Source organism: Labeo rohita, chromosome 16 (assembly GCF_022985175.1).
Source record: "Labeo rohita strain BAU-BD-2019 chromosome 16, IGBB_LRoh.1.0, whole genome shotgun sequence".
Classification (NCBI taxonomy): domain Eukaryota; kingdom Metazoa; phylum Chordata; class Actinopteri; order Cypriniformes; family Cyprinidae; genus Labeo; species Labeo rohita.
The window spans coordinates 23,040,131-23,066,127 of record NC_066884.1 but is presented as its reverse complement, the minus strand read 5'-3'; the positions used below and the strand labels follow the sequence as shown (position 1 = coordinate 23,066,127).

The 25,997-nt window shown below is 34.7% G+C and overlaps 1 protein-coding gene across 1 annotated transcript in view; it reads left to right on the top strand.

Annotated features, from left to right (window-relative positions):
• The window catches only part of ephb6 (eph receptor B6), a 67,961-nt gene that overhangs the window by 22,757 nt on the left and 19,207 nt on the right, over window positions 1-25,997 (top strand). The window contains 5 exon segments of the mRNA XM_051132239.1: window positions 4,815-4,879; window positions 6,031-6,303; window positions 12,445-12,608; window positions 12,866-13,161; window positions 24,028-24,183. Coding sequence (XP_050988196.1) covers window positions 4,815-4,879; window positions 6,031-6,303; window positions 12,445-12,608; window positions 12,866-13,161; window positions 24,028-24,183 — 954 coding nt within the window.

The window sequence follows — 25,997 nt, the reverse complement described above, 5'->3', positions numbered from 1 at the left end:
GTGGTTTTAAGGGCAAATAGAGGAGGGAGGGAGAGGCTGAATTAAAAACACTCTTGTCCTCAGTATATGTGCCAGCATATGTGTGTGTGTTTGTGTGAGGTTTAGGCCTTCTGTGAATGTGCTTTATGTGACTGCGCTTGTTTTGTGTTTGCTCAGTTTGGTTTGATCAATTTAAGAGACTTTAGGTTCTTTACATGAGGGCTTGGCTCGTTTCACACTGCCCCAAAGGAGCCACAGCTCAACCTCCCCTCATCTGGAAAAGTATGTAGTATTAAATAAACATGAAACATTTCAGAAATTATTAATTTGTAAACAGTACGATGGATTGCCGGTAAGAATTCACTCGCATCTTTTCGCTCTCTTTCTGTTGGTGGTAAACCGTTCATTAGATGAATGTCAGGGAAAACATGATATGATGGGACAGGACAGCATAGCTGCCCGATTCTGGTCATATCAACCTCTATTATATGGAGCATTTTGACATAAGTTCTGCCTGTGGCGCATTTTTCATATGGGATGTTGACACGCACATTCCAGTGCTATGCACATTTTAGCAATGCACTCCCAGTGACACATTTGCATTTTCTTGCTGACACAAATCTGAGACACTAGTGGATAAAATACATTTTTTATTATTTTTAACAGATTATATTTTAAGCATCAACTTATTGGAATGAAAGGTAAAAAGCCAAATTTACGTGATTTGGTATCTTGCTGTTTTAATGGCATAAGGATTCAAGTGTAAAACCTGATGATCATGTTATCGACAAAAAGCAACGTTTCACGCTTTTATTTCAAAAGGGAGTTAGTACCACTTAACAACAAAAAACCAGTCAAAAACTGAACAGCGCTTGCCTCATGAAACATTCAAGTGCTTTATACAGTCACAGGAACATATTTCGCAGTTGTGGGAAAAACTCACAGTGTCAAATAGTGATGGGAAACACATTAATTGGAGTAAAGAGGAATCTATTCAGGACAAACTAGACAGTTCAGTTAGGAATGTAACTCAGCAAGGCTGTATAAGTGAGACCGTTGACGTGCCAAATCAGGTTGCCCAGGTAGAAACAAAGTATAATTGAATGTGCTACAAATACTTAAATATAAGTACATTTGTAGTACCTTCTTCTTTTCTGTGCTAAATAAAATTGTTGAAGTTACAGTTGAGGTTTACATCCCCCTTTCAGAATCATTAAAAAAGTTATTTTACTTATCTAAGAGGGATCATACAAAATGCACGTTATTGTTTATTTAGTACTGACTTTTTGTTTATTATTGTTTATTATTAGTATTTTATTGTTTATTTAATGATCCACATTATTGTTTATTTAAACTGCCTGCTGTTCTTCAGAAAAATCCTTCAGGTCCCACAAATTCTTTGGTTTTCCAGCATTTTTGTTTATTTGAACCCTTTCCAACAACGACTGTATGATTTTGAGATCCATCTTTTTACACTGAGGACAACTGAGGGCCTCATATGCAACTATTACAGAAGGTTCAAATGCTCACTGATGCTCCAGAAGGAAAAACCATGCATTGATAGCAGGGGATGAAAACTTTTGAACAGAATGGAGCCGTGTAGTTTTTTCTTGTTTTGCCTAAATATCATATTTTGTCATTTAGTACTGTCCTTCAGAGGCTACAGAACATACTTACATGTTTCCCAGAAGACAAAATGTGTTACATATACCCTGATCTTTAAATTCAGAATTCCCCTCCCCCCGTCTTAATGCATCATTTTTCCTTCTGGAGCATCAGTGAGCGTTTGAATATTCTGTAATAGTTGCATATGAGTCCCTTAGTTGTCCTCAGTGTGAAAAGATGAGTCTTAAAATCAAACAGTCATTGTTGGAAAGGCTTCAAATACACAAAAATGCTGGAAAACCAAGGAATTTGTGGGACCTGAAGGATTTTTCTGAAGAACAGCAGGCAGTTTAACTGTTCAGGACAAACTATCACTAAACAACAAAAAACACAGCTGTGGATCATTCAGGTAACAACACAGTATTAAGACTCAAGTGTATGTAAACTTTTGAACCAGTTCGTTTTTACAAATTCAACTATTATTTTCTCTTGTGGACTATATGTAAACATTTTTATGTGAAATATCTTATTCAGGTCAGTACTAAACGAACAGTAACGTGCATTTCGAATGATTCCTCTTATTTTGGTAAAATAATTGACATTTTTAATTATTCTATTTAATAAGTGACCTAGAAAAGACAAAGACTCTAAACATTCCTGATTCATTTTGTCATAATGTTTGTTTTATATTTTTCTCTGTTCATTTTTTTTTAGGGTTGAATCAGATTTTTAATGTTGTCTCAGTCTTTTGGACACCACTGTATAACTATATTGATATTTATAGAAAAAATAGGCCGCTCTTATTTTTTTATGTAATATTGCAATATGTATTATATTAAAAAAAAAAAAAACAATTATTGTGTCCTCATTATCTCTAATCAAAAACATGAACTTCTCGCCCTTGCAAGAACATCTCTGATGACGTGTGCCTTCCCTCCAGCAACCTGTCACTCACATGAGATTTCAGTAATTAGCAAATGACAACGATTCAATGATCCGATAATTTCCTGTTGTATAAAATTAAGTCCCACCCTACAAAAGCCGTTTCACTCAGATAACACAAAAAAGTCTTGTCACATAAGCTGCTTGGTTCATGATTATATTTTCAATTCATAATGATGAAATTTAAAAAGTTGAGTAGTTTGCATCACGTAATATCACTGTTGCTCATTTAACATTTCTATCGTATTCATGTACTATATGTACACTTTAATCCACTGAAGGCAGTGGTGGGGGGAGGTGGGGGGAGATGGTGACTTAAGCACACTCTTGTCCTCAGTAAATGTGCCAGCTGTGTATGTGTTTGTGTAAAGTTTAGGCCTTATGTGAATATGCTTTATTTGACTGCACTTGTGTTGTGTTTGCTTAGTTAGGTTTGTTCAATTTAAGAGACTTTAGGTTCTTTAGGGCTTGGCTCATTTCATTCCATTTATATGTATCATGAATGTACAGAAGGCAATCAAGATAAAGAATCCACACTGCAAAAAAATGCTGCTCTAATTAGTTATTACAACTTAAAAATGTGTTGAGATAACTTATATATCTTAGTTAAATTAAAGTTAAGTAAGCTTAACATTTTAAGTCAAGCACAGACTTTTTTTTAACTTGAAACAACATATTATTACTTATTCTAGTGTTGAATTTTAAGTTTTGATAACTAATCATAAACTAATTCCAGCAATCTTCTTTTTTTTTTTTGATTGATTGATTCAAACAAAGCCAAACATGGTGCAAAATAAACGGAATTAAACATTGGGGAAAAAAAAACAGAGACTTAAACTTGTCATTAATAGAACTTGACAACTCACCAAAAGCAGGTTACAAAGGAACAATTCATGAAAGGCAAACATGAGGGCTTAAATATATGGACATATGGGGAAATGCATGACAACAACACACAGTGATGAATGGACATGAACCAGTGAAAAGGCAGAACTGGTAACAAGACATGGTTAATCGTGGCTAAACAAGAAACATGACTCTAACTAAATTAGAAAATAAGTGACATGAAAACATGAACAATTCAGATTTTTTTCTCAGAATCGTGAGATATAAGCTCACAATTGCAATTTATAAAGTCAGAATTTCAAGATATAAACTTGGAATTGCGGGGGGAAAAAATCAGAATTGCAAGACATAAACTTGGAATTGCGAGAAAAAGTCAGAATTGCGGGAAAAAGTCAGAATTGCCAGATACAAACTCGGAATTATGAGAAAAAAAAGTCTGAATTACGAGATACAAACTTGGAATTGCAGGAAAAAAGTCAGAATTGTGAGATACAAACTCGAATTGCAAGAAAAAAAAGTCAGAATTGTGAGATATAAACTCAAAATTGCAGGAAAAATGTCAGAATTGCCAAATACAAACTCAGAATTGCAAGAAAAAAGTCAGAATTGCAAGATATAAACTCAGAATTGTGAGAAAAATATCGGAATTGTGAGAAAAATATCAGAATTGCAAGATACAAACTCAGAATTTTCTAGAGAAAAGTCAGAATTGTGAGATATAAACTCGGAATTGCGGGAAAAAAGTCAGAATTGCAAGATTTAAACTCGGAATTGCAGGAAAAAAGTCAGAATTGCCAGATACAAACTCGGAATTGTGGGGAAAATGTCAGAATTGTGAGATATAAACTCGGAATTGCAAGAAAAAAAGTCAGAATTGCAAGATTTAAACTCGGAATTGCAGGAAAAAAGTCAGAATTGCCAGATACAAACTCGGAATTGCAAGAAGAAAGTCCGAATTGCGAGATACAAACTCAGAATTGCAAGAAAAAAAGTCAGAATTGTGAGATATAAACTCGGAATTGCAAGAAAAAAGTCAGAATTGTGAGAAAAAAGTCAGAATTGTGAGAAAAAAGTCACAATTAAGAGAAAAAAAGCCAGAATTGCAAGATATAAACTCGGAATCGCAAGAAAAAAGTCAGAATTGCGAGATGTAAACTCGAAAAAAATCTGAATTGTGAGATTAAAAGTTTCAATTACTTTTTTTTATTATTCAGTGGCAGAAATGGGCTTCCATAGACCACTGGGATAGCCTAAAATATGTTTTTAAAACTTTTGTCATCCTAACAACAAAAAGAGCAGTATCAAGAATACCAAATATTGTGTAATACTTGTCCCCTCAATGTCTTTAATGGTTACAGCCCTGCTTTAATCTAAATAAGATAATAATAGGAATAATTACTAGTTAAATCAACTAATAAACTCTGTCTTTCTGTCTTTCTCAGTTATGCTGCTGGACACTACGGAGTCCACCGCTGAACTAGGCTGGACAACATATCCTGACACAGGGGTAAGTGTCGTGTTTAGATTAAACACAGCACACATTCACCGACGCTTCTATAAATCTGAAACAGACAAGTCACACTTCAGATTATTCTGATGTGATTGTGTGCATGTGAAGCATATATGTTGCTATATTTTGTTGTTGTTTCGGTGGACCTGTGAGTTCTTCCTCTTTTAATCCCGCCTTTCCAAAAGGACAGGAAATGGAGCATATTAAACCCTCCTTCCCTCAATTCCTTCATCCTCTTATGTGTGTATTTGCTGTCAGCTCGACCGTTATATGTGCTGTCTCTGTGGCCCTGGGCAGCGCAGAGTCTCTGACCTACTGAGAAGAACTAGTAGTCCTCTACGTCCCAGCTTCTCTTGCCAGACCTCATTTTCTCCCACTCCTCTCTCTCTTTCTTTCTGTCTGTCACTTGGTCTGCATACATATCTTTGTTAATCTATCCATCTGTGCATTTCTGAATTTCTCCCCCTCTCTTTCACTCTTCTTCTCATTCTCCCAAGCTGTCTGCCCCATCTTGTTTTCTTGCCGCTCAGTCCCATTTCTTGCTTTCATTCCTTTTTAGTACTCTAAACGAATATTTTAATTCCTGCAGCAGTCTTTTCATGTTAAGTTTTTGATGTTGCTTTCCTCTCCGTCTCCTCTTAGTCATTCTGCCTGTTTGTATTTATTTTCTTCATCCTCCGTCTCTCTCGGTTTCTCAGCGTGGCAGTTGTTCACCGCCTCTTTGTGAGTCAGTAAGGGTGTGTGTCTGTGATTTCTGCATTGTGTGTTTGAGAGATTTCGGGGTTTGTCTGGGATTTTCAGCTTAAATCACCTGAAGAAGCGGGAAAGGGCAGGGCAGTTTTTGATCCGATCTGTGTCATTTCACCAAAAAAAAATCTGTTTTTTTTTTCACAGAGCTGTGGATTATTATCTTTAGGTCCCAAATACAGACAATAGCTTTCCTAATATTGTATATATATTTTTTTTTTTCATATTCATTGTAAATAACGTTTTTGTTAAAGTACAGTGATGTCCAAAATGTAATTAAACTAGAAAAATTCCAAAGGGATCCCATACTTCTGGACTTCATTGTGTGTCAGTGTGAAAATTTTGTGCAGTATTCATGCCTCAGGCTCATTTTTATTCTCCAACATTGTTCTACCTCTCAGTGGGATGAGGTGAGCGTGTTAGATGACAAGGGGAGACTCATGCGTACCTTTGAAGTCTGCAATGTCAATCAGAGCCCCCGTCTCCAAGACAACTGGTTGGCCACGCCCTTCCTGTACCGGCAGTCAGCTCCACGCATCTTTGTGACACTGCGCTTCTCGGTTCGTGACTGTGCCAGTCTACGCTCGCCCTCCCCGACGTGCAGGGAGACCCTGACTCTGTACTACAAACAGGCTGACTCCCAGAGAGAGCTCCAGAGAACCTGGGTAGCTGAGGTGAGTGATGAGGGATTAGTTCACTTTCAAGGCCAAAACCAGAGACTTTAATGAGATTAAAGAAGGATTGAGAAATTTGTACTAAGCACAATGGTACATGGGTCAGTGACATGATATGAATTTTTTTCTGTGGCTATTCATTCATTTAAAAAATCCAGTTCACACATAGAATAACTTGAATATGCATCTTGTATGATGACCATGTTTTTTTTAATTTCTGAATTAGAATTTTAAAATAACATCTGAAAAACTTTAAACCCAAACAAAGTCATGTGGTGTGACCAAAAATCCACGTAGTCCAACCAACACACAAATGAAAATGATATCATAGGGAGGACACCTGTACATACTCATATCTGTGTGTAAAGTCAATACATTTGATCTTTTTATGATAAGAAAAATTTAATTCACGTTGTAAAATGTTGTCAGGTTGTCAACATGTCATGTTGAGCAACTATCTAAAATGTAAAGATATTATTAAATTACACTACCATTTAAAAGTTTGGGAATGTTATTACAATTTATTACAACGGTTTCTATTTATATATATATATATATATATATATATATTTTAATATTTAAATATATTTTAAAAATCTAAGCTGAATTTTCAGCATCATTACTCTAGTCTTCAGTATCACTTGATCCTTAGAAATCATAATAATTGATGGCTGCACACATGACACTTTATTACATTTTAAATCTTTCTTGAAAATGGTAAAAAAAAAAAAAAATCATAAGAAACCAACACTAATAGAGAGTATGGACCAGAAATAAATATTAACTAGGGCTGTCAAACAATTAAACGCAATTAATCGCATCCAAAATTGATGGCTGCACACATGACACTTTATTACATTTTAAATCTTTCTTGAAAATGGTAAAAAAAAAAAAAAAAAAAAAAAAAAAAAAAAAAATTCATAAGAAACCAACACTAATAGAGAGTATGGACCAGAAATAAATATTACTATTACTACAACTAGGGCTGTCAAACAATTAAACGCAATTAATCGCATCCGAAATTGATGGCTGCACACATGACACTTTATTACATTTGAAATCTTTTTTGAAAATAGTATTTAAAAAATCTGCATCATAAGAAACCAACACTAATAGAGAGTATGGACCAGAAAATAAACATTTATTAGGGCTGATAAATGATTAATCGCATCAAAAATTGATGGCTGCACACATGACACTTTATTACATTTGAAATCTTTTTTGAAAATGGTATTTAAAAAATCTAAATCATAAGAAACCAACACTAATAGAGATTATGGACTAGAAAATAAATATTTATTATTTATTAATCGCATCTAGAATTGATGGCTGCCAGATGACACTTTGTTAAGTTTGAAATCTTTCTTGAAAATGACATAAAAAAAAAAATCTAAAAAGAAATCATCACTAATAAAGAATGTGGTCCAGAAAATAAATATTAATTAGGGCTGTTAATCGTCATTAATTGCATCCAAAATTAGTGGCTGCACACATGACACTTTATTACATTTGAAATCTTTCTTGAAAATGTTATTGTAAAAAAAAAGTAAATAAGAAAACAACACTAATAGAGAGTATTGCCCAGAAAATAAATATTAATTAGAGCTGTCAAATGTTTAATCCCAATTAATCGCATTCAAAATAAAACTTTGAGTTTACATTCAGGGTCAGGGTTGCAGTACGTGTGTGTGCTGTGTATATTTGTATAATTGTATACACAGTACACACACATACTATGTAAACTCGAAGATTTATTTTGGATGTGATTAACCATTTGACAGCCCTAATATTGCTGTATAACATTACCTGAGATGATGGAAGGACTGAAATTATAATGATTGCTTTGCCCCACAATTGTAACCATATGGCTAGAAAACATCTTGAGCTCATGTCTGCAACCTTCAGTGCGCACAACTTAAGTCTTACTTTCCAATTATCCCATTTCTGCTGAACAGTATTATCATCATAAAACTAACATGAGTGTGTTAGCCTGTTATCAAATGCTGGGTTGTTGGATACCTTGTCCTACACCCACACGCAGATATCATACGAAGGGTTTTGGCAGCATTCAGTCTTGTAGCATTCTGTTTTGTTTGACTGACTAAGACATACTTGGAAGATTTGTTATGATGCAGCCTGAGGATCCACAGGATTCGTTTTTAAGAGAATAAGACACACATGCTCTTTGAGTGACTGTATATTGTAGAAACTACACTTCCCCAGATGCATCACTCAGAAAAAAAGATAATACCTCTGACATACGCCTGCAGGCTTTCAATAAAAAATATATTAATGTAAAATATTAAAGCAAGAAGTGCATCTTTCTTTGCTTCAATCACATACTAACTTAATTATCATTATTATTATTACATAGATTAATTAACAATGTGATTCAACATCACTGAATATATATCTTCAGACATTTCTGGGCAGGATGGCCTCAAGGGACGTACCAACTTCCACAAGTGCAATTTCCTGCTCGTGTTTGTGGTTTCACAGCGCTGTTATGTGGAGTCTCAGCGGTTTGTGTGGCTTATTACTCCTCAGGGGAGAAGATAATGCTATAAACAATAAATAAAAGCTGTTGTTATCTCTCGGGAAATGCGATCTAGTTCATCGGCGAGCAAATCAAATACTTTTCTTCTAGTTTTGCAGGTCTCGCAAGCGCATCGCTGTTATGTAAAGCACTTGTCATCTCTTCTTTTTGTGCCTCCTTGTAGTTAATCTTTTAAATGCAATGCTGTCGTACTAAAAATAACTCCTTGAAGGAATAGTTCACCCCGAAACTGAAGTTCTGTCATTATTTAATCACCCTCATGTAGCTCCAAACCCATATGCTTCTATTTATTCTTTGAAAGACCAACTTCCAGGGACACATCTGATGGCATTTTGCTTGGAGATTTCACTTGAATGAATAGCAGGCCACCGCAGCTGCGAGAAATGGCCAGATTGGAGCTTGAGTCCAAAAAAACTATGCGCTGTTGGCTTTCACTACTGATAACAAACTCAAAAAGTAAGCACTCATTTTACAAAATATGTTGTATGATTTAAAGGGTTTATCGGAGGCAAAGTTCACTTTTACATGTTGTTTGAACATTAATGTGTGTTGGCAGTGTATGTACTCATCTACACTATAATGATAAAAATCCATGCAGTAGTTTTAATGAATCTGTAAAAATAATATCCCCTTTTTCAAATTGAGCCATTCTCAGATGCCTGTAGGTGTGACGTCACACAGACAGAGGCCGCTCCCACAATAGTTGATTGACATGAGCGTCTCACCTCAGACCCGCCCATAAGCTGTAACTGTCCGACCTCCATTGTTTCAATGCCGGAGCAGGGATGTAAGTTAGACAAGAATATCTCCGATTGAACGATTGAGGTGTTGTGTTGCTGGATGCAATAATGAAAATAGTGACCGTCATTTACTCCCGACATCTGAGCCGCTGAAGATGCAGTGGATTACATTTGTTTGTGAAGGAAATGTGCCTCCCAATCTACATAAACGCGTCTATGTTCGCGCAAATCATTCGTGATCCAGCTTCACCTACAGCAGAAGTGAGTATAAGGGGTTTATTATGAATCTCTGTAATCACCTTTCCTAATAACGTGCTAGTGCTAAATACGGCTAAAGTAAACAGGCTCGTCACTCCACAGAGAGAAGAGAGGGGCGGGGCGAGCAGAGCTCATTTGCATTTAAAGAAACAATCCCTCAGAATGGGATGATTTTTGCAGAGCTCATTTTGACAAGGTAAAAAGGGTGTTGTTTTACACAACCATTGAGAATTTTTAACCAAAGTAAAAACAATTTTTTAATTAAGACCGTAAATAATCATATCAACTTGTGGAAAATGGGCATCCGATGACCCCATTAAGAAGACTTCAAATACAGTGCTGCCTGAAAGATTTTTACACAAGTCCTGAAAGTTGACAAAGAATACCCAATCAAACAAATGAGATGAAAAAAATAGTTTGTCATTTATTTATTGAGAAGAATGGCCCAGTGTTAAATATTTGTGAGTTGCAAAAGTATGTGAATCTCTTGGATTAACAGTTAATTTTAAGGTGAAATTAGAGTCCATTTGTTCACATGAGTTATCAGTCAATAGGATGACTATTGGGTGTCAGTGTGTGCCCTGTTTTAATTAAAGAACAGGAATCTATCAAAGTCTGATCATGTTTTTGGAAGTGAATCATGGCATGAACAAGGCAGATCTCTGAGAACCTCAGAAAAAGAGTTGTTATTGCTCATCCATCTAGAAAAGGTTACAAAACCATCTTTATAGAGTTTGGACTCCACAAATCCACAGTCAGACAGATTGTGTACAAATGGAGGAAATTCAAGACCACTATTATCCTCCCTAGGAGTGGTCGACCAACAAAGATCACTCCAAAGCGAGACTTGTAATAGTCTGCAAGGTTGCAAAACCTCAGGGTAACTTTTAAGCACATAAAGGCCTTTCTCACATTGGTTAAAATTAATGTTAATGTGTCCATCATCAGGAGAACACTGAACAACCATGGTATGAATGGCAGAGTTGCAAGCAGAAAGAAAAAAAACACTGCTGTCAGTCTGCAGTTCGCTAGATCATGTGGACAAATCAGAGGGCTGTTGGAGAAATGTTTTGTGGATGGATGAGACCAAAATAAAACTACTTGGGTTTAAATTGAAATGTTGTGGAAGGACCTGAAGCAAGCGGTTCTTAGGAGGAAACCCACCAATAGCACAGGGTTCAAGTGTTTCTGTACTGAAGAATGGGCTAAAATTCCTACAGGCTGTTGTGCAGGACTGATCAGCGGTTACAAAATACGTTACCTGTGGTTATTGCTTCAAAAAGGGGTCACAACAGATACTGAAAGCAAAGATTCCCAAACTTTTGCAACTTGCGAATATTTAACGCTGGGTCATGTTTCTAAGTAAATAAATGACAAAGTGTATTTTTGGTCTCATTTGTTTGATTGGGTTCTCTTTGTCAACTTTCAGGACTTCTGATGATGATGTTTTGTGTTATATTTATGCAAAAATGTAGAAAATTCTAAAAAGTTCACGAACTTACAAGCAGCACTGTTTACTACAGAATGCCAGCCCTTGTGTCAGCAGGACCACACACATGCGTCGCAGTACTCGACTTGTGAACACACGTCAAAGACTGACACGGAAGAGAAGAAACTGTTTTCTTTATACATGAAAGTATTCTTGTAGCTTCATAAAATGCAGTTGTAAACGATCTAAGCTGAGAAAGAAGGGTCTTATCTAGCAAAACAATTGGTTATTTTCATAAAAATAATACAATTTAGATACTTTTTAATGTTTTTGTTTTACTCTGCCTGAACTGTTTTTGTTCTGGGTCATGACAGTTAGGGTATGTCGAAAAACTCCCATCTCATGTTCTCCCTCAACTTCAAAATCGTCCTATATCGCTGTTTTACCTTTTTTGTTAAGGGCGTTTGATCTTTTTGCGTGTTTACTTTGCAAAGACTGGGTCAGTACTTCTGCAGCGATGTAGGATGATTTTGAAATGATTTTTGAAGTTGAGGGAGAAAATACGATTGGAGTTTTTCGACATACCCTAACTGTCTTGAGATAGAATACACAGAGTTCAACAAGAGCAAGGCAAGATGAGCGTTTGAGAATAAAAAGTATTTAAATTGTATTTTGTTTATTAGATAAGACCCTTCTTCCTCGGCTGGAATCGTTTACAACCGCATTGGGATCGTTTGAAGCCGCATTTAAACTGCATTTTCGGGGCACCATATCAGTCCATTATATGAAGAAAAATGCAGAAATGTTTTCCTCGAAAAACATAATTTCTTTACGACTGAAGAAAGAAAGACATGAAAATCTTGGATGACAATGGGGTGAGTACATTATATGTGAATCTTTGTTTTGAAAGTGTACTCCTTTACCGACGTTCTTACTACCTTTCTGGGCCTTGAACGTAGTTGCATTGCTGTCTATGGGTAAGAAAGCTTTGATGTCGTCAAAAATATCTTCATTTGTGTTCCGAAGATGAACGAAGGTCTTATGGTTTGGAACGACATGAGGGTCAATAATTAAAATTTTTGAGTGATCTATCACTTTGTTCATATTAGTATGATAGTTCTTCTCTCTAAGGATCTCTCTCTGTCTCTGGGCTCTAGCCTTCCAGTGGTGAGACGAGAGAGGGCTGGGTGAAGATTGACACCATCGCAGCAGACAAGAGCTTCAGTCGTGTGGAGCCAAGTCTACCTCACCAGTACAAATCTGAGAACGCACGACGCATCAATATCAAAACCCGCAGCTTTGCTCCTCTCACACGTAAAGGGTACGATGACCTTTCGCCTTTCTCCCAAAACCCCCAAAACCCTTGATGAACGATGGTCACTGTGTGCAGATGAAATGAGGATGTGGTCACTCAGGATCAGGCAATTCGGCTGAGTAAATATCAGCCACAGTGTTAATATTTACCCTGATATGGTTTGAATATGAAAACAAACAACAGTTATTAGTCTGTCTGGTCTCAAGCTGGCTTTTAAGCTTGTCGCCTGTCTCTTTTCATCACTTTTTTTCTCTCTTTTTCAGGTTTGTTTTAGCAATAGTTGACAGCGGGGCATGCGTGTCACTTATGGGCGTTTCCATATTTTATCGTCGATGTCCAGCAACCAGTCGTTTCTTGGCTTTCTACCCAGCCACGCCCTCGGGGGCGGAGCCAACATCTCTAGTCCCGGTGACTGGAACTTGTGTACCCCATAGTCAATCGCAGAGTGGGACAGCACCGAGAATGCACTGTAACACAGAAGGCGAATGGCTGGTGCCTGTCGGAGGATGCACATGTGATGCGGGATATGAGCCCAATCATAATGGCTCGGCCTGTTTAGGTGAGTCAGTCAAACATGTAGTGCAATAGTGGGAATTTTGACTCATCTCAGTGAGTCAAATTTTTTGAGTCCAATCGCCAAAAAGATTTGTTCGGATTTGTTCACTGATTAATTCAATGACAGTATTTGAGCCTAATCATAATAGCTTGGCCTGTTAAGGTGAGTTAACAAAACATGTTGAAATATGATAGGGATTTTGATAAACCCCAGTGACTCAAATGTTTTTTCTTAATCTATTTCTTAAAACTGTTTTTATCAGATTCATTAACTGATTCATTCAGTGACATAATGGTAGCCCGGTAATAAACTCTTTGCCCCTCTTTAGGTGAAACAATAAAACAATAGTTTAATAGTGGAAACTTTGATTCACCTTAGTGACTCAAATTTTTTGAATCCATTTGCCAAAAAGATTTGTTCACTGATTGAGGATATGAGCCCATTCATAATGGCTCAGCATGTTTAGGTGAGTCAAAAAACATGTAGTCTAATGGTGTGGATTTTGATTCATCTCAGTGACTCGACTGTTCTACCAAATAGATTTGTTTAGATTTATTCACTCTTTCATTCAGTGATTTATTCTGCAGTTTACATCGGAACATCAATAGGTGGTGACAAATCGTTTTTTTTTTTTTTTTACAAGTGAGTCACTGAATCATTTCCAACTTATTTTTTAAAAAAAGTATCACAACCAAAGCAGGACTTTATTCATATTTTCCCACGATACTAGTAAGATACTCTTACTACTTGTAAGAGTTAAGTGTTTACCCAAAATTATTTTTAAATTTAACCAGAAATTCTATAATAAAATTTTTTTAAAAGTGTTTTTTACACTCTTACATCAGTCTCAACATGATTTACTTGTACTTTTAATAATTAATTCAATAATTCAAATAATATCAATAATTATTTGTTCTATCACATTACTGTTTAGGTGAATTGATAAAAACTGAAAAGTAACAATTAAAAGTGACTAGAAATACACTACCAGTCAAAAGATTTTAAACAGATTTTTAATGTTTTTTAAAGACGTCTGCTCACCAAGTCTGCATTTATTTGATCCAAAATACAGCAAAATCAGTAATACTATAAAATATTTTAATATTTAAAATAACTGCTTTGTATTTTAATATATTTTAAAATGTAATTTATTCCTGTGATCAAAGCTAAACTTTCAGCATCATTACTCCAGTCTTCAGTGTCACATGATCCTTCAGAAATCATTCTAATATGCTGATTTGCTGTTTAAGAAACAATTTTTATGATTATTAAAATTTATTTGTGTACTTATTTGTAGTGATTTTATTTCAGTGCCATTTGTTTAGATTTAATATTGGGCCAATATGTCAGTATTGGTGGGGCCCATTTATATTTATCTTGACTGGGGCCCCACAAGCCCACGGGCTGGTCCTGAGCTCATTACATTTACTATGAGGATGATCCACTAACGTTTGACAAATACTTCTAACCAGCAACCCCCTTTCACTCACCTTATCATTTCATTGTTGCGTGCGTCATTGTTGTGTCAGTTATCTTTGAATCAGAACTCTGCGGGCTTCCTGTCATGGTAATTATCAACGGAATTTGATGGACAGAAAATGACACACGGTGTATTCAGGCAAGCGGGAAGGAGCCCATAAACACAGATCTAATTAAAGACACAAAAGACATGTGGCGCATTGCATGCACTGTGTTTTGTGATTGCAAGTTACAAATTTGTCCCAATTTGTCTTAGCTAATGACAGTCCTCGTTTGGAAAAATATTAGTTAAATAATATTTCTTATAGGGGAAACTAAAAAAAAGTTTTCTATTAGGGTTATGCTAGGGAAGTAAAAATTCAGTACTTGACTAAATTAATTAATTAAAAGTGACAGTTTATATTCTAAATGTTTATATTCTTTTTTTCATCAAGGAATTAAAAAATATATATACATTGCCCTCCAAAAGTTTGGAAACACCCCTGCAAAGTATAAATCCTTATCATTTTTTTGGTGCAAATACATTAAAGTAACTGGACATTATCATTGAAGAGCAGCAATAATAATTTTCATTTTAATTACATAATAATGGCAATACATACATGTCAAAGTCAGACATGCCCCTTTGCCAGCTGTGATGCCTGGTTACTGGTTTAAACTTGGCCCAGGTTTATAAATGATTTTTGGGTCAGTACATCTTAATAGCTTCAACAATTGATTGGCAATTAAGTTTAGAATACAATGAATTTAGGCCCAGATTATGCAGAGCTGTAATAGCTGCTAATGGTGGATATTTTGATTAATCGAAAATGTACGTTTTTTTCTATGTATAAACTGTTTATGTAATAAAATATGTTTTTGTAGTTTGTGTTGTCCCTTATCAGTGCAAAATTATCACAAATTAAAAAGGATTCATGCCAATATTGTCCAAAACCCCACTTTTCTAGGGCGTTTCCAAACTTTTGGAGGGCAGTGTATATTGCTGTGTTAAAAAAATATTAAGCACCATAACTGTTCAACATTATTAATGACACAAATGGTTTCAGCATATTAGACTGATTTCTGAAGGAACATGTGACACTGAAGACTGGAGTAATGATGCTGAAAAATTCCACTTTATCATCACAGGAATAAATTACATTTTAAAATATATTCAATTTTTAAAAAGTTCTTTTAAATTGTAATATTATTTCACAATATTACTCTTTTTTACTGCATTTTTGATCAAATAAGTGCACCCTTCATGAGAGATTTCTAAAATGTTAACATCCCCAAATTTTTGAACAATAGTATATAAACTTACAGCATGAACAAATTCCTATAGATGTCTTTCAAATATATTAAAAAGGGAATTAGCCTGTGGTATTCATAATTAACTTAAAGGAGAAGTCCACTTCCAAAACACATATAATGTACTCACCCCATTGTCATCCAAGATGTTCATGTCTTTCTTTCTTCAGTCGTAAAGAAATTATGTTTTTTGAGGAAAACATTTCAGCATTTTTCTTCATATAATGGACTGATATGGTGCCCTGATTTTGAACTTTCAAAATGCAGTTTAAATGTGGCTTCAAACAAACTAAATGTGGTTGTAAACAATCCCTTTATCTAGCAAAACGGTCGGTTATTTACATTAAAAAAATACAATTTAAATACATTTTATTGTCAAAAGCTCGTCTTGTCTTGCTCTCCCTGAACTCTGTGTATTCTGTCTCAAGACAGTTAGAGTATGTTGAAAAACTCAAATTGTATTTTCTCCCTTAACTTCAAAAATCATTTTAAAATCATCCTACATCGCTGCACACGTACTGACCCAGTCTTTGCAACGTGAACATGCAAAGAAGATCAAACACCCTTCACAAAAAAGGTAAAACAGCGATATAGGACGATTTTGAAGTTGAGGGAGAAAATAAGTGTTTTTCATTAAAAAGTATATAAATTGTATTATCTTTATGAAAACTACCAATCGTTACGCTAGATAAGACCCTTCTTTGTCGGCTGGGATCCTTTACAACCACATTTGGGATCGTTTGAAGCCGCATTTAAACTGCATTGTGGAAGTTCAAAACTGGGGCACCATATCAGTCCATTATATGGAGAAAAATGCTGAAATGTTTTCCTCAAAAAACATAATTTCTTTACGACTGAAGAAAGAAAGACATGAACATCTTGGATGACAATGGGGTGAGTACATTATATGTGAATCTTTGTTTTGGAAGTGGACTTCTCCTTTAACATATAAACAATAAATGCATTTGTGGTCAGGTTGTGTTTCAGTTGTACCTGAAATCAAATACATTGTGGCAACCAACATTGTCAGCATTATATGTGCATATATCTTTTCAATATCTTTGTTTTTTTTCTTGTTTTGTATTGTTTGTTGGCTGGCAGAGGAGAAACAGAAAGAGAGAATTTGAGGAATGTTAATGAAGTAATTGTCTTTTCATCAACAAATATTTTTTTTTCTGTCTATCCGAGCAATGTAGGGAATGAGGTCAGAGAGGAAGAGAGATAGAGATGCAGCAGAAGTAGAGGAGAGCTGAAAGGGGTTAAATTCTGGGGGCGATGCGAGCAAATCAGACAAGAAGTTTTGGGATATCTTGAAGACGAAAGTAGAGTGGTGGGGAGACGGAGAGAGAGTGGGATAAGAGAGGGATGTGACACATTTAGGTCACAGTGATGTAATGGCCATTCAGCTGAACAAGTGACAGAAACCACAGGGAAGAGGAAGGGGGAAGGACATAGTAGTGGACATGAGTTAAAGACTGGAGCACTGGGATGGCAGAAATCACACAGTACATGCGAGATGGACAGATGACACAGTCGCGTGTGGAACAAGTTTTATTTTGAACGCAAATGTGTTGTGATGTGTTATTCTTAAGTGCAGGTGTTCCATATTTCATTTACATTTAAATTTGATGATGTCACATTTAGAAGCGAAACTGATTTGAACTTCTCTCATATTTTGTCGCCTTGTAATGCTATCAAAGACAAGAGTGATAACTGGACTGCAATATATATGTGACCCTGGACCACAAAACCAGTCATAAGCAGCACGGGTATATTTGCAGTAATAGCCAACAATACATTGTATGTTTCAAAATGATCAATTTTTCTTTTATGCCAAAAATCATTAGTATATTAAGTAAACATCATGTTCCATGAAGATATTTTGTCAATTTCGTACCATAATTATAGCAAAACTTAATTTTTGATTATTAATATGCATTGCTAAGAACTTCATTTGGACAACTTTAAAAGGGATTTTCTCAATATTTCATTTTTTTACATCCTCGGATTCCAGATTTCAAATAGTTGTATCTCAGCCAAATATTGCCCTATCCTAACAAACCATACATCAATGGAAAACTTAATTTATGAATTTGTATAACTCTATAGATGGTGTATAAACCCTTATAACTGGTTTTGTGTTCATATATATATATATATATATGCTTATTAAGACTAAAAATACAGAAAAAACAGTAATATTGTGAAATATTATTACGGTTTAAAAATAATGCTTTTCTATTTTAATATATTTTAAAATATAATTTATTCCTGTGATGCAAAGCTGAATTTTCATCAGCCAGTACTCCAGTGTCACACGATCCTTCAGAAATCATTCTAATATGCTGATTTATTTTATGATTTATGTGCTGCTTAATTTTTTTTTTTTTTTAAACCTGTGATTGTTTTTTCAGGATTCTTTGATGAATTAAAAGTTAAAATAATTGCATTTATTCAAAATAGAAGTCTTTGCTATCACCTTTTATCAATTTAACACTTGATGAATAAAAGTATTAATTTCTTTCAAAAAAAAAAAAAAAAAAAAAGAAAGAAAGAAATAATAAAAATTTACTTAAAATGTACTGACCACAAACTTTTAAATGGAAGTTGAAATTGTAACAAATTTGTTTTTAAAATTTAAATAAATGTTCTTTTTAACTTTTTATTTATTAAAGAATCCTGAAAAAAGTTTCACAGGTTACAACGAAATATTAAGCAGCACAGCTGTTTTCAATATTGATAATAAATCAGCATATTAGAATGATTTCTGAAGAATCATGTGACACTGAAGACTGGACTAATGATGATAAAAATTCAGCTTTGCATCACAGGAATAAATAACATTTTAAAATACGTTCGCATAGAAAACAGTTATTTTACATTGAAATAATATTTCACAATATTACTGTTTTTTCTGGATTTTTGATCAAATAAATGCAGCCTTGATGAGCATAAGAAACTTCTTAAAAAATTACTTATCCTAAACTTTTGATCAGCAGTTTTTTTTATTAGGCGTTTTGCCATACTTCTTTTAAGCCTAAACCTCTATATTTTTTATTTTTACCCATGATGCATATTTGCTGTTTGGTGCAGAGCAGCAGTTTTCTCCAATTGTTTTTACAATTGCCAATATTAATAAATATCTTAATTAAAACAATTATTGCTAATAAATGAAAAAGTCAATATTAAAATTCTTTACTACTTTTTTTTTTCACTAAATAAATAAAAAAATAAAACACTAAAATCTAAAGAAGTCTTTTAAATGCTACATGCTAAGTGAATTTGGGCATCACATTATAATGTGCAGTTTGAAAATTAATAATAATTTGAGATCTGCTAAAGATTTAATTTAACAGTGTTATTAAAACAATGTTTTTCAAGATTACGTAAGTGTTACATGACAGCAAATGTAATCTAAATGTAAAAAAGAACATTCAATAAGCATCTATGAAGAAAAAAAAAAGTAGAACAATTTTCTGGACATGTGTCTAAATATCAGACTACAGATTTGAGTCTGAGTGAGTTGTTTGTTAAAGAGCAAGTCTCAAAGCCCCCAAAGACATGAATGTTCTTTTACTTTGACCTCGGTTGTCCTTCAAGATTCTAGTCGCTAAAGCACGACTGAGCAGATGAACCAATTACACCTGCTCATCCGCACATGAAAACTTTTTTTGCGTAGTGGTCAGCTTAGCGTCCATCTTTTCATCCGCTTGTGTCTAATATCAAATGTCATTTACAAAGTCCTTCAGACTCCGGGTATAAATAACCTTCTTTGTTAGATTTGACTGTGTTTTTGTAGGCGGAATGACTCATTCCCACTTCTGACATACTAATAAACTAAAACGCAGCCCTGAATGGAGGGTTGACGATAATTTGCTGTAAGATTTATATCCTCCGTGTTGCAAAGGCCATTCAGAAAGCATAAAAGCGACTCTTGATTCCTGTCATTCAGTCGCTGGGGTATTCAATGACATTTTAAACTTGCATGTTGATCAGTGCAGTTTTGCAGGATTCATTGAAAAGGATGAAACCAAAATGTAACTGGTGTCCACAAGGTTGTTTAGAGGTTGTTTGTTACAAACATTATATTGCCAATATTATTATAAATACTAGCACATTCTCCACCGTACAAAAACCAAACGACCGTCCACTACAGATGGGACATCCAGGAGCTTTCAGTCTCCAGTTTAGCTAATGCTGAACAATCTAATTAACAGAAAACGAGTATTGTGTAATGCCAGGAGCCAGCAGAGCATTACAAGCAAATAATTTCACATTAAATAGGATAATTATGGAGATTAATTAGAGAGAAATGCATTTCCTAGGGTGGTTTCTACGTAGCAGTCTGAGATGCACATGCAGCCCGGGGAGAGAAAGAGAGAGTACTAAATAGGTGCATACCTTTTTATGTCCCGTTTTTGAAGTTGTGTGTCAGTCACTGTGTTTGTTGTTTGTGTATTCATGTGTTTATGTGTGTTTGTGGATTTGTGTGCTTTAGTCAAAACGCTGCAAGCCAAATAAAGAGAATGAGAGCAACCACGAGAGGAAGAGAGACAGAGAGAGAAAAAGAGAGAGAGAGAGAGAAAGAGAGAAATTGGGTCAGCGATCTAAATACCAAGTACGATGTCAACGGCAAATTATACACTCCACTGAGGTCTCTCGCTCTCTCTGCCCATTTGCTTTTACAGTTTTGCTTCATGTGCATCTTTTTCAATGTCTCTTTCAGTTCTTCTCTGAATACAACACGTTCGCTAATTTAATTTTTCATCAGTTTTGTTATTGTTTGAGGCGGGCTTTATTTAAACATGAACAACCCCCTCCCCCAGCAATGCCTTTAGCTTAATTCCCACTTGATTTGCCAAGCACACACATAAACCTGCTCAAACAAACATGCACTTTCAGCAAACTGAATATATAATATAATACAATACAATATAATATAACATAATATAATATAACAACATAACGTAATATAGGTGAGAGAAAAATGTTATTTAAATATAAAATTTCTATATATAATATAATTGTGTGTATGTGTGTGTGTGTGTATATATATATATATTACACACAGTATATAATATTAATATAAAATTCAAATATTACAAATACTAAAACTATTATAAATATTAAATATATAATATGTTATTTATTATTGTTGTATAATTAAAATATATGTATATATATATATATATATATATATATATATATATATATAATTATACAAAATTATAGTCTTTTTTTCTGGTAGGAACAGTCCTTATCAGAATTGTTTTTGTTTGTTTGTTTTTGGGGGTTTTTTTTTAAATAAAATTTTATTTTAATTAAATTTTAAAATATTATTTTTTTTGTTGTCTCCCTCCTATATGATATGATATGATATGATATTATATTATAACACAATTTTATACAATGTAATTTCAATATAATTTCAAAACTTTTTTTTCCTTCCTCCCTAATATAATATAGCATAGGAGGAAGAAAAAAACTCTATTATGTAATTAGATTATATATATATATTTATATATATATATATATATAATGTCTTGTAATGTTTTATATTTTATTTTATACAATTTTATAAATTTTACAATATATAATTTAAATATTTATTTAAATAACATTTTCTCTCTCCTATATTTTATGTTGTTATTCTATTGGATCTATTTTAATAAATTAATTCTAAATAAATGAGTTCTTTTGAGCTTTCTATTCATCCAAAAATTCTGAAAATACTTGTATTATGGTTTAAAATATTAAACGGCACAGCTGTAAGCAAATTTCTAAAACAGATAATAATAAGATATGTTAAAATATAAATGTTATTTTATTGTAATAATATTTTACAAGATTATTGTTTTTACTGTATTTTACATGCACACACCTACAGACATACATACATACAGTGTATGGGTCAAAATTATCATTTTTTATGCCAAAAATCATTAGGATAATAAGTAAAGATCATGTTCCATCATGTTCTACTGTAAATATAGCAAAACTTAATTTTTGATTAGTAATATGCATTGCTAAGAACTTCATTTGGACACCTTCAAAAGCGACTTTCTCAGTATTTCGTTTTTTTTTTTTTTGCACCTTCAGTTTCCAGATTTTCAAATAGTTGTATCTCTGCCAAATATTGTCCTACCCTAACAAAGCTTATGTATTCAGCTTTTCAGATCTCAATTTTTAAAAAAAATGACCCTTATGACTGGTTTCGTGATCCAGGGTCACATATATCTGTGTGTGTGTATGTGTATGTTAAAAACATGAGTTTATGATCTCATTTGATATAAAATGTGATAGAATTTGATGAAATCATAATAGAATCAGCATTCTAGAATCAGCATGAGTTATCTGGCGGCATCTAAGCTAAGCCGCACACTTTATGTGATGGAGAAGGACATACTGTAAACAAGATTATGATTAAATATTTCAAAGCATTTACTGCCACCACAGTGATTTTAGTCTCTTGAAGTGTCTCTTAACCCCTTCATTCTCAACAGTGGCTTTCCTCAAGAAGAGCATTTTGTCATTATTCCTGATATGACATGTAAATGTAAAACTTAAAAACCACTGTATATATTTATACTTACTCTAATACCAAACATGCATGTCATAAAAACACCTTTTGTCCCTTTTGCAGTTCAGCAACCGAATCAAATTGATGCAATCTCATTAACTGATAAGAAATCTGGGACAGTTAATAATGGCCATAAATGTGTTAAATTATTTTCATGAGAAAACTAGATGCCTTGTGGCTAAATAGTATCCGCTAGAGAAGGAAATGAGGAACCGATTGGCTGATAAGCGGGTGAACGGGGAGTGTGAATGAGAGGAATAGGAGAAATGTTGAAAGGTGTAGGCGATGTCGGAGGAGTGAGGAAGTTTTGTAGCTAAAACATGTATTTTGTCACGGTTAGTGAAGAATACATTGGATAATATGATCTAACCACATGAAAGATGGATGGACAATGCTCTCTTTCTTTTCTCTCACTACGCCCATCTTTCATTCGTTCTTTCTCACTTCTCGCGCTAGTGTTTAGGAGCGAATATCAAATCTGACAGACAAGCGAGAACATAAAAATCCTTTTAGCTTTCTGAAAACTGCAATCACTTTCTTCCCTTCTCTCTCGCTATCTCCTTTTGAAGTGCTTTAAATGTGTTATACGTGCCTGACCTGTCTATTCACTTGAGGGCAGACACTTGTGAAAACTTCAAGGCTGACAAGAATGAAACGGAAACTCTTAACTCTATCAAGCGTAATTATGTTAAGGCGTTAAGAGTGTCACAGGGTTTCTGTGACAAAGCGTTTCAACAAACCACAGTGTCCCTGTCATGATACAAGCTCTTCTGTGACTCAGCAGTTATATTGTTTGATAAGCCTGGACAGTTTGGTCTGGTTTATGCAAACATATTGATTCCCCGATGTACCTCACATTGTGTTTGTTGTGGTTTGTTCTGTGGCCACACAATTGAAAGGATGGAGGGCATTGCTGAGATTCAAGCTGGGTCACAATCGATCTCCAGTGAATGGTTGACATGATCCACAGCGGCCGAGTGTATAATTATATCCAATTGCGAGAGTCCAATAAAGCAGTGTTTCAAATTAACAGCCAATCAGAGATCACAGGGTCACAGCAATTATATCATTGGGTGGCAAATGCTTCTGATGGCTTCAGATCTGTGTCTTTTTCATGTCATGTTACAAAACTAAGAACTGAATTACATCCTGTCAGAATAACAAAAATCATGCTGAGCACTTTCCCTCGAACAATGTTTTTGCTCTTTGTTTTCTTGGTAATTATACATCTGACTAAATAAATGAAGTGCCTGAGAGAACAGTAAGCCTTGCTTATTAAATTTGCACCCGCTAATTGAGTGTGTTTGAAACTAATTGTTTTTCCAGTTCTCTTTGCAACACTTTACGTTTCATTTGCCAGTCTTTGCATCCAGTTGGATCATTATATACCCCGTCTGTACTCGGCATCCAGTTCCTGGTGTCGTTGACAGAATTCCAAAGTGGGAATCTGAGACTTTCCAAACAGCTTGAGTGCGTCTTGTGCCATAATTGTAATGTTTTCTTTTCTCTCTTTTCAATAGCGTGCTCAGTCGGGTCCTATAAACCAGTGGCCGGCTCGGTTTCGTGCACGGAGTGCCCAGCGAACAGCAGAACCAGTTCAGAAGGGTCAAAACTTTGCGAGTGTCGGAGTGGCTACTACCGTGCGCCCACTGATGCCAACACCACCGCCTGCACAAGTAAGAGAACAACTAACTATATGTAAGAAGATAAAACAATGGATAAACAATCTTTGTGAATAAACTTTTAGAAAAAAACTTGTCACTGGGGGGGTGTGAAAATGACAAAATATTATATCTTGATATTTTTTGGAATTTTGTATTTTGTCGATAATGATAATTAGACAATATTTTGTTGAGTGTGTTATTGTGCTGGTGCTTTGACAGGTTCAGGACTGCCATGGACAGCTGACTCCCAAAGCTTTTGATATTCTTTATATTCTGTGTGGTGGTTAGTTTGCAGGAGTAACAGAAATGAGCTTTTCCAAAAAGTTTAAACTAATTTTTACCTTTTATGGGCATTCTGCCTTTATAAGGCAATTTTTTTCTAACCTGATTACATGTATGCTTTATCTTTTGTGTTAAATTCCTAAATTTAATCAGTAAATTCAAATAGTAAGACACTATAGGGCTGTTACCAGTCAAATGAAATCAATATCAATACAATTTGTGTTTGTAATGCAGAGGTGGCACAGAATCTGCATCTGAAGTGGCATGCGTGCATTTATACAGACTGTTAAATGCAATTAACCTGCCATTACAAATCCACAACTAAAGGGATAGTTCACCCAAAAATGAAAATTTGATGTTTATCTGCTTACCCCCAGCGCATCCAAGATGTAGGTGACTTTGTTTCTTCAGTAGAACACAAACGAAGATTTTTAACTCAAACCATTGCAATGGCTACCAAATCTTTGAGAGTCAAAAAAAAACATACACAAACAAAACCAAATTAAACCCTCTGACTCGTGACGATACACTGATGTCCTAAGACACGAAACCATCGGTTTTGCGAGAAACTGAACAGTATTTATATCATTTTTTATTTCAAGTCTCCCCGCATTTAAGATACATAAGCATGGGGGTTTTGCGGTTACGTTCCAATATTGGACATACTTCTGTTTTAAACCACGAAGGCGAGTTAATGGATATCACACAAAAAACGTGAAAACTTAGTTATGCCGGTGAACATCTTAACTTCAGCCAATTTACTATACAGAAAGCGAAAGTAAAAAAACTGAAGTTTTCTAATGCTGCATTAACGGTGCATATTCTTTCAGAGACAAATCTACTTCAACATATGCCGACAGTGCATAACTGTCTAAAATTAGAACCATTCGCATTGTTTGGAACTACTTTTGTTGTTGAAATACAGCAAAAACAAGAACTGTTGTGTCTAAAATGTAAGTCAGTTAATTTCTTGTTTATTTAACTGTTCATCAAAACAATAGGGTTTGCACCTACCTCACGGTTTGGTGAGTTACCCGGATGCGCAACAGCATGGGATTGCATGCTTAATGTACTAATGAATATGTTCTGCTGATTTATGCTGTCTAAACCATGGAAGAAATAGAGAATGTCTTAGTAAGCAGGAAAGGGTACAATATTTTGACAAACTAAAGGTAATAGGTGGTAAAGATACGTACGCAGTATTAAGATATTAGCCTAATATTTCAGCAGCTTGTCAGTACAGCTCAAAACATGACAATAATTGACTATTTTTTAGCAGCATTAAGCAGCAAAATATGCAAGTTTCATTTGGTTCAGTGGCATTGTTTACCTTCAGTGCCACCAGTATGGACGATTACTGACAGGTCGTGAAAACACTCTATATCACATTTGCAGTCGTGCTGATATTTGGAGAAAAACATCACTCTTCATGTGATACTACTATATCAGATTATATGCATGTAAAAGACAAACACATTTTTGCCCTTTTATCCTGCATTTTAGAGGAATTCTGAATGTATTGTAGTAGTCAACCTACATCTTCC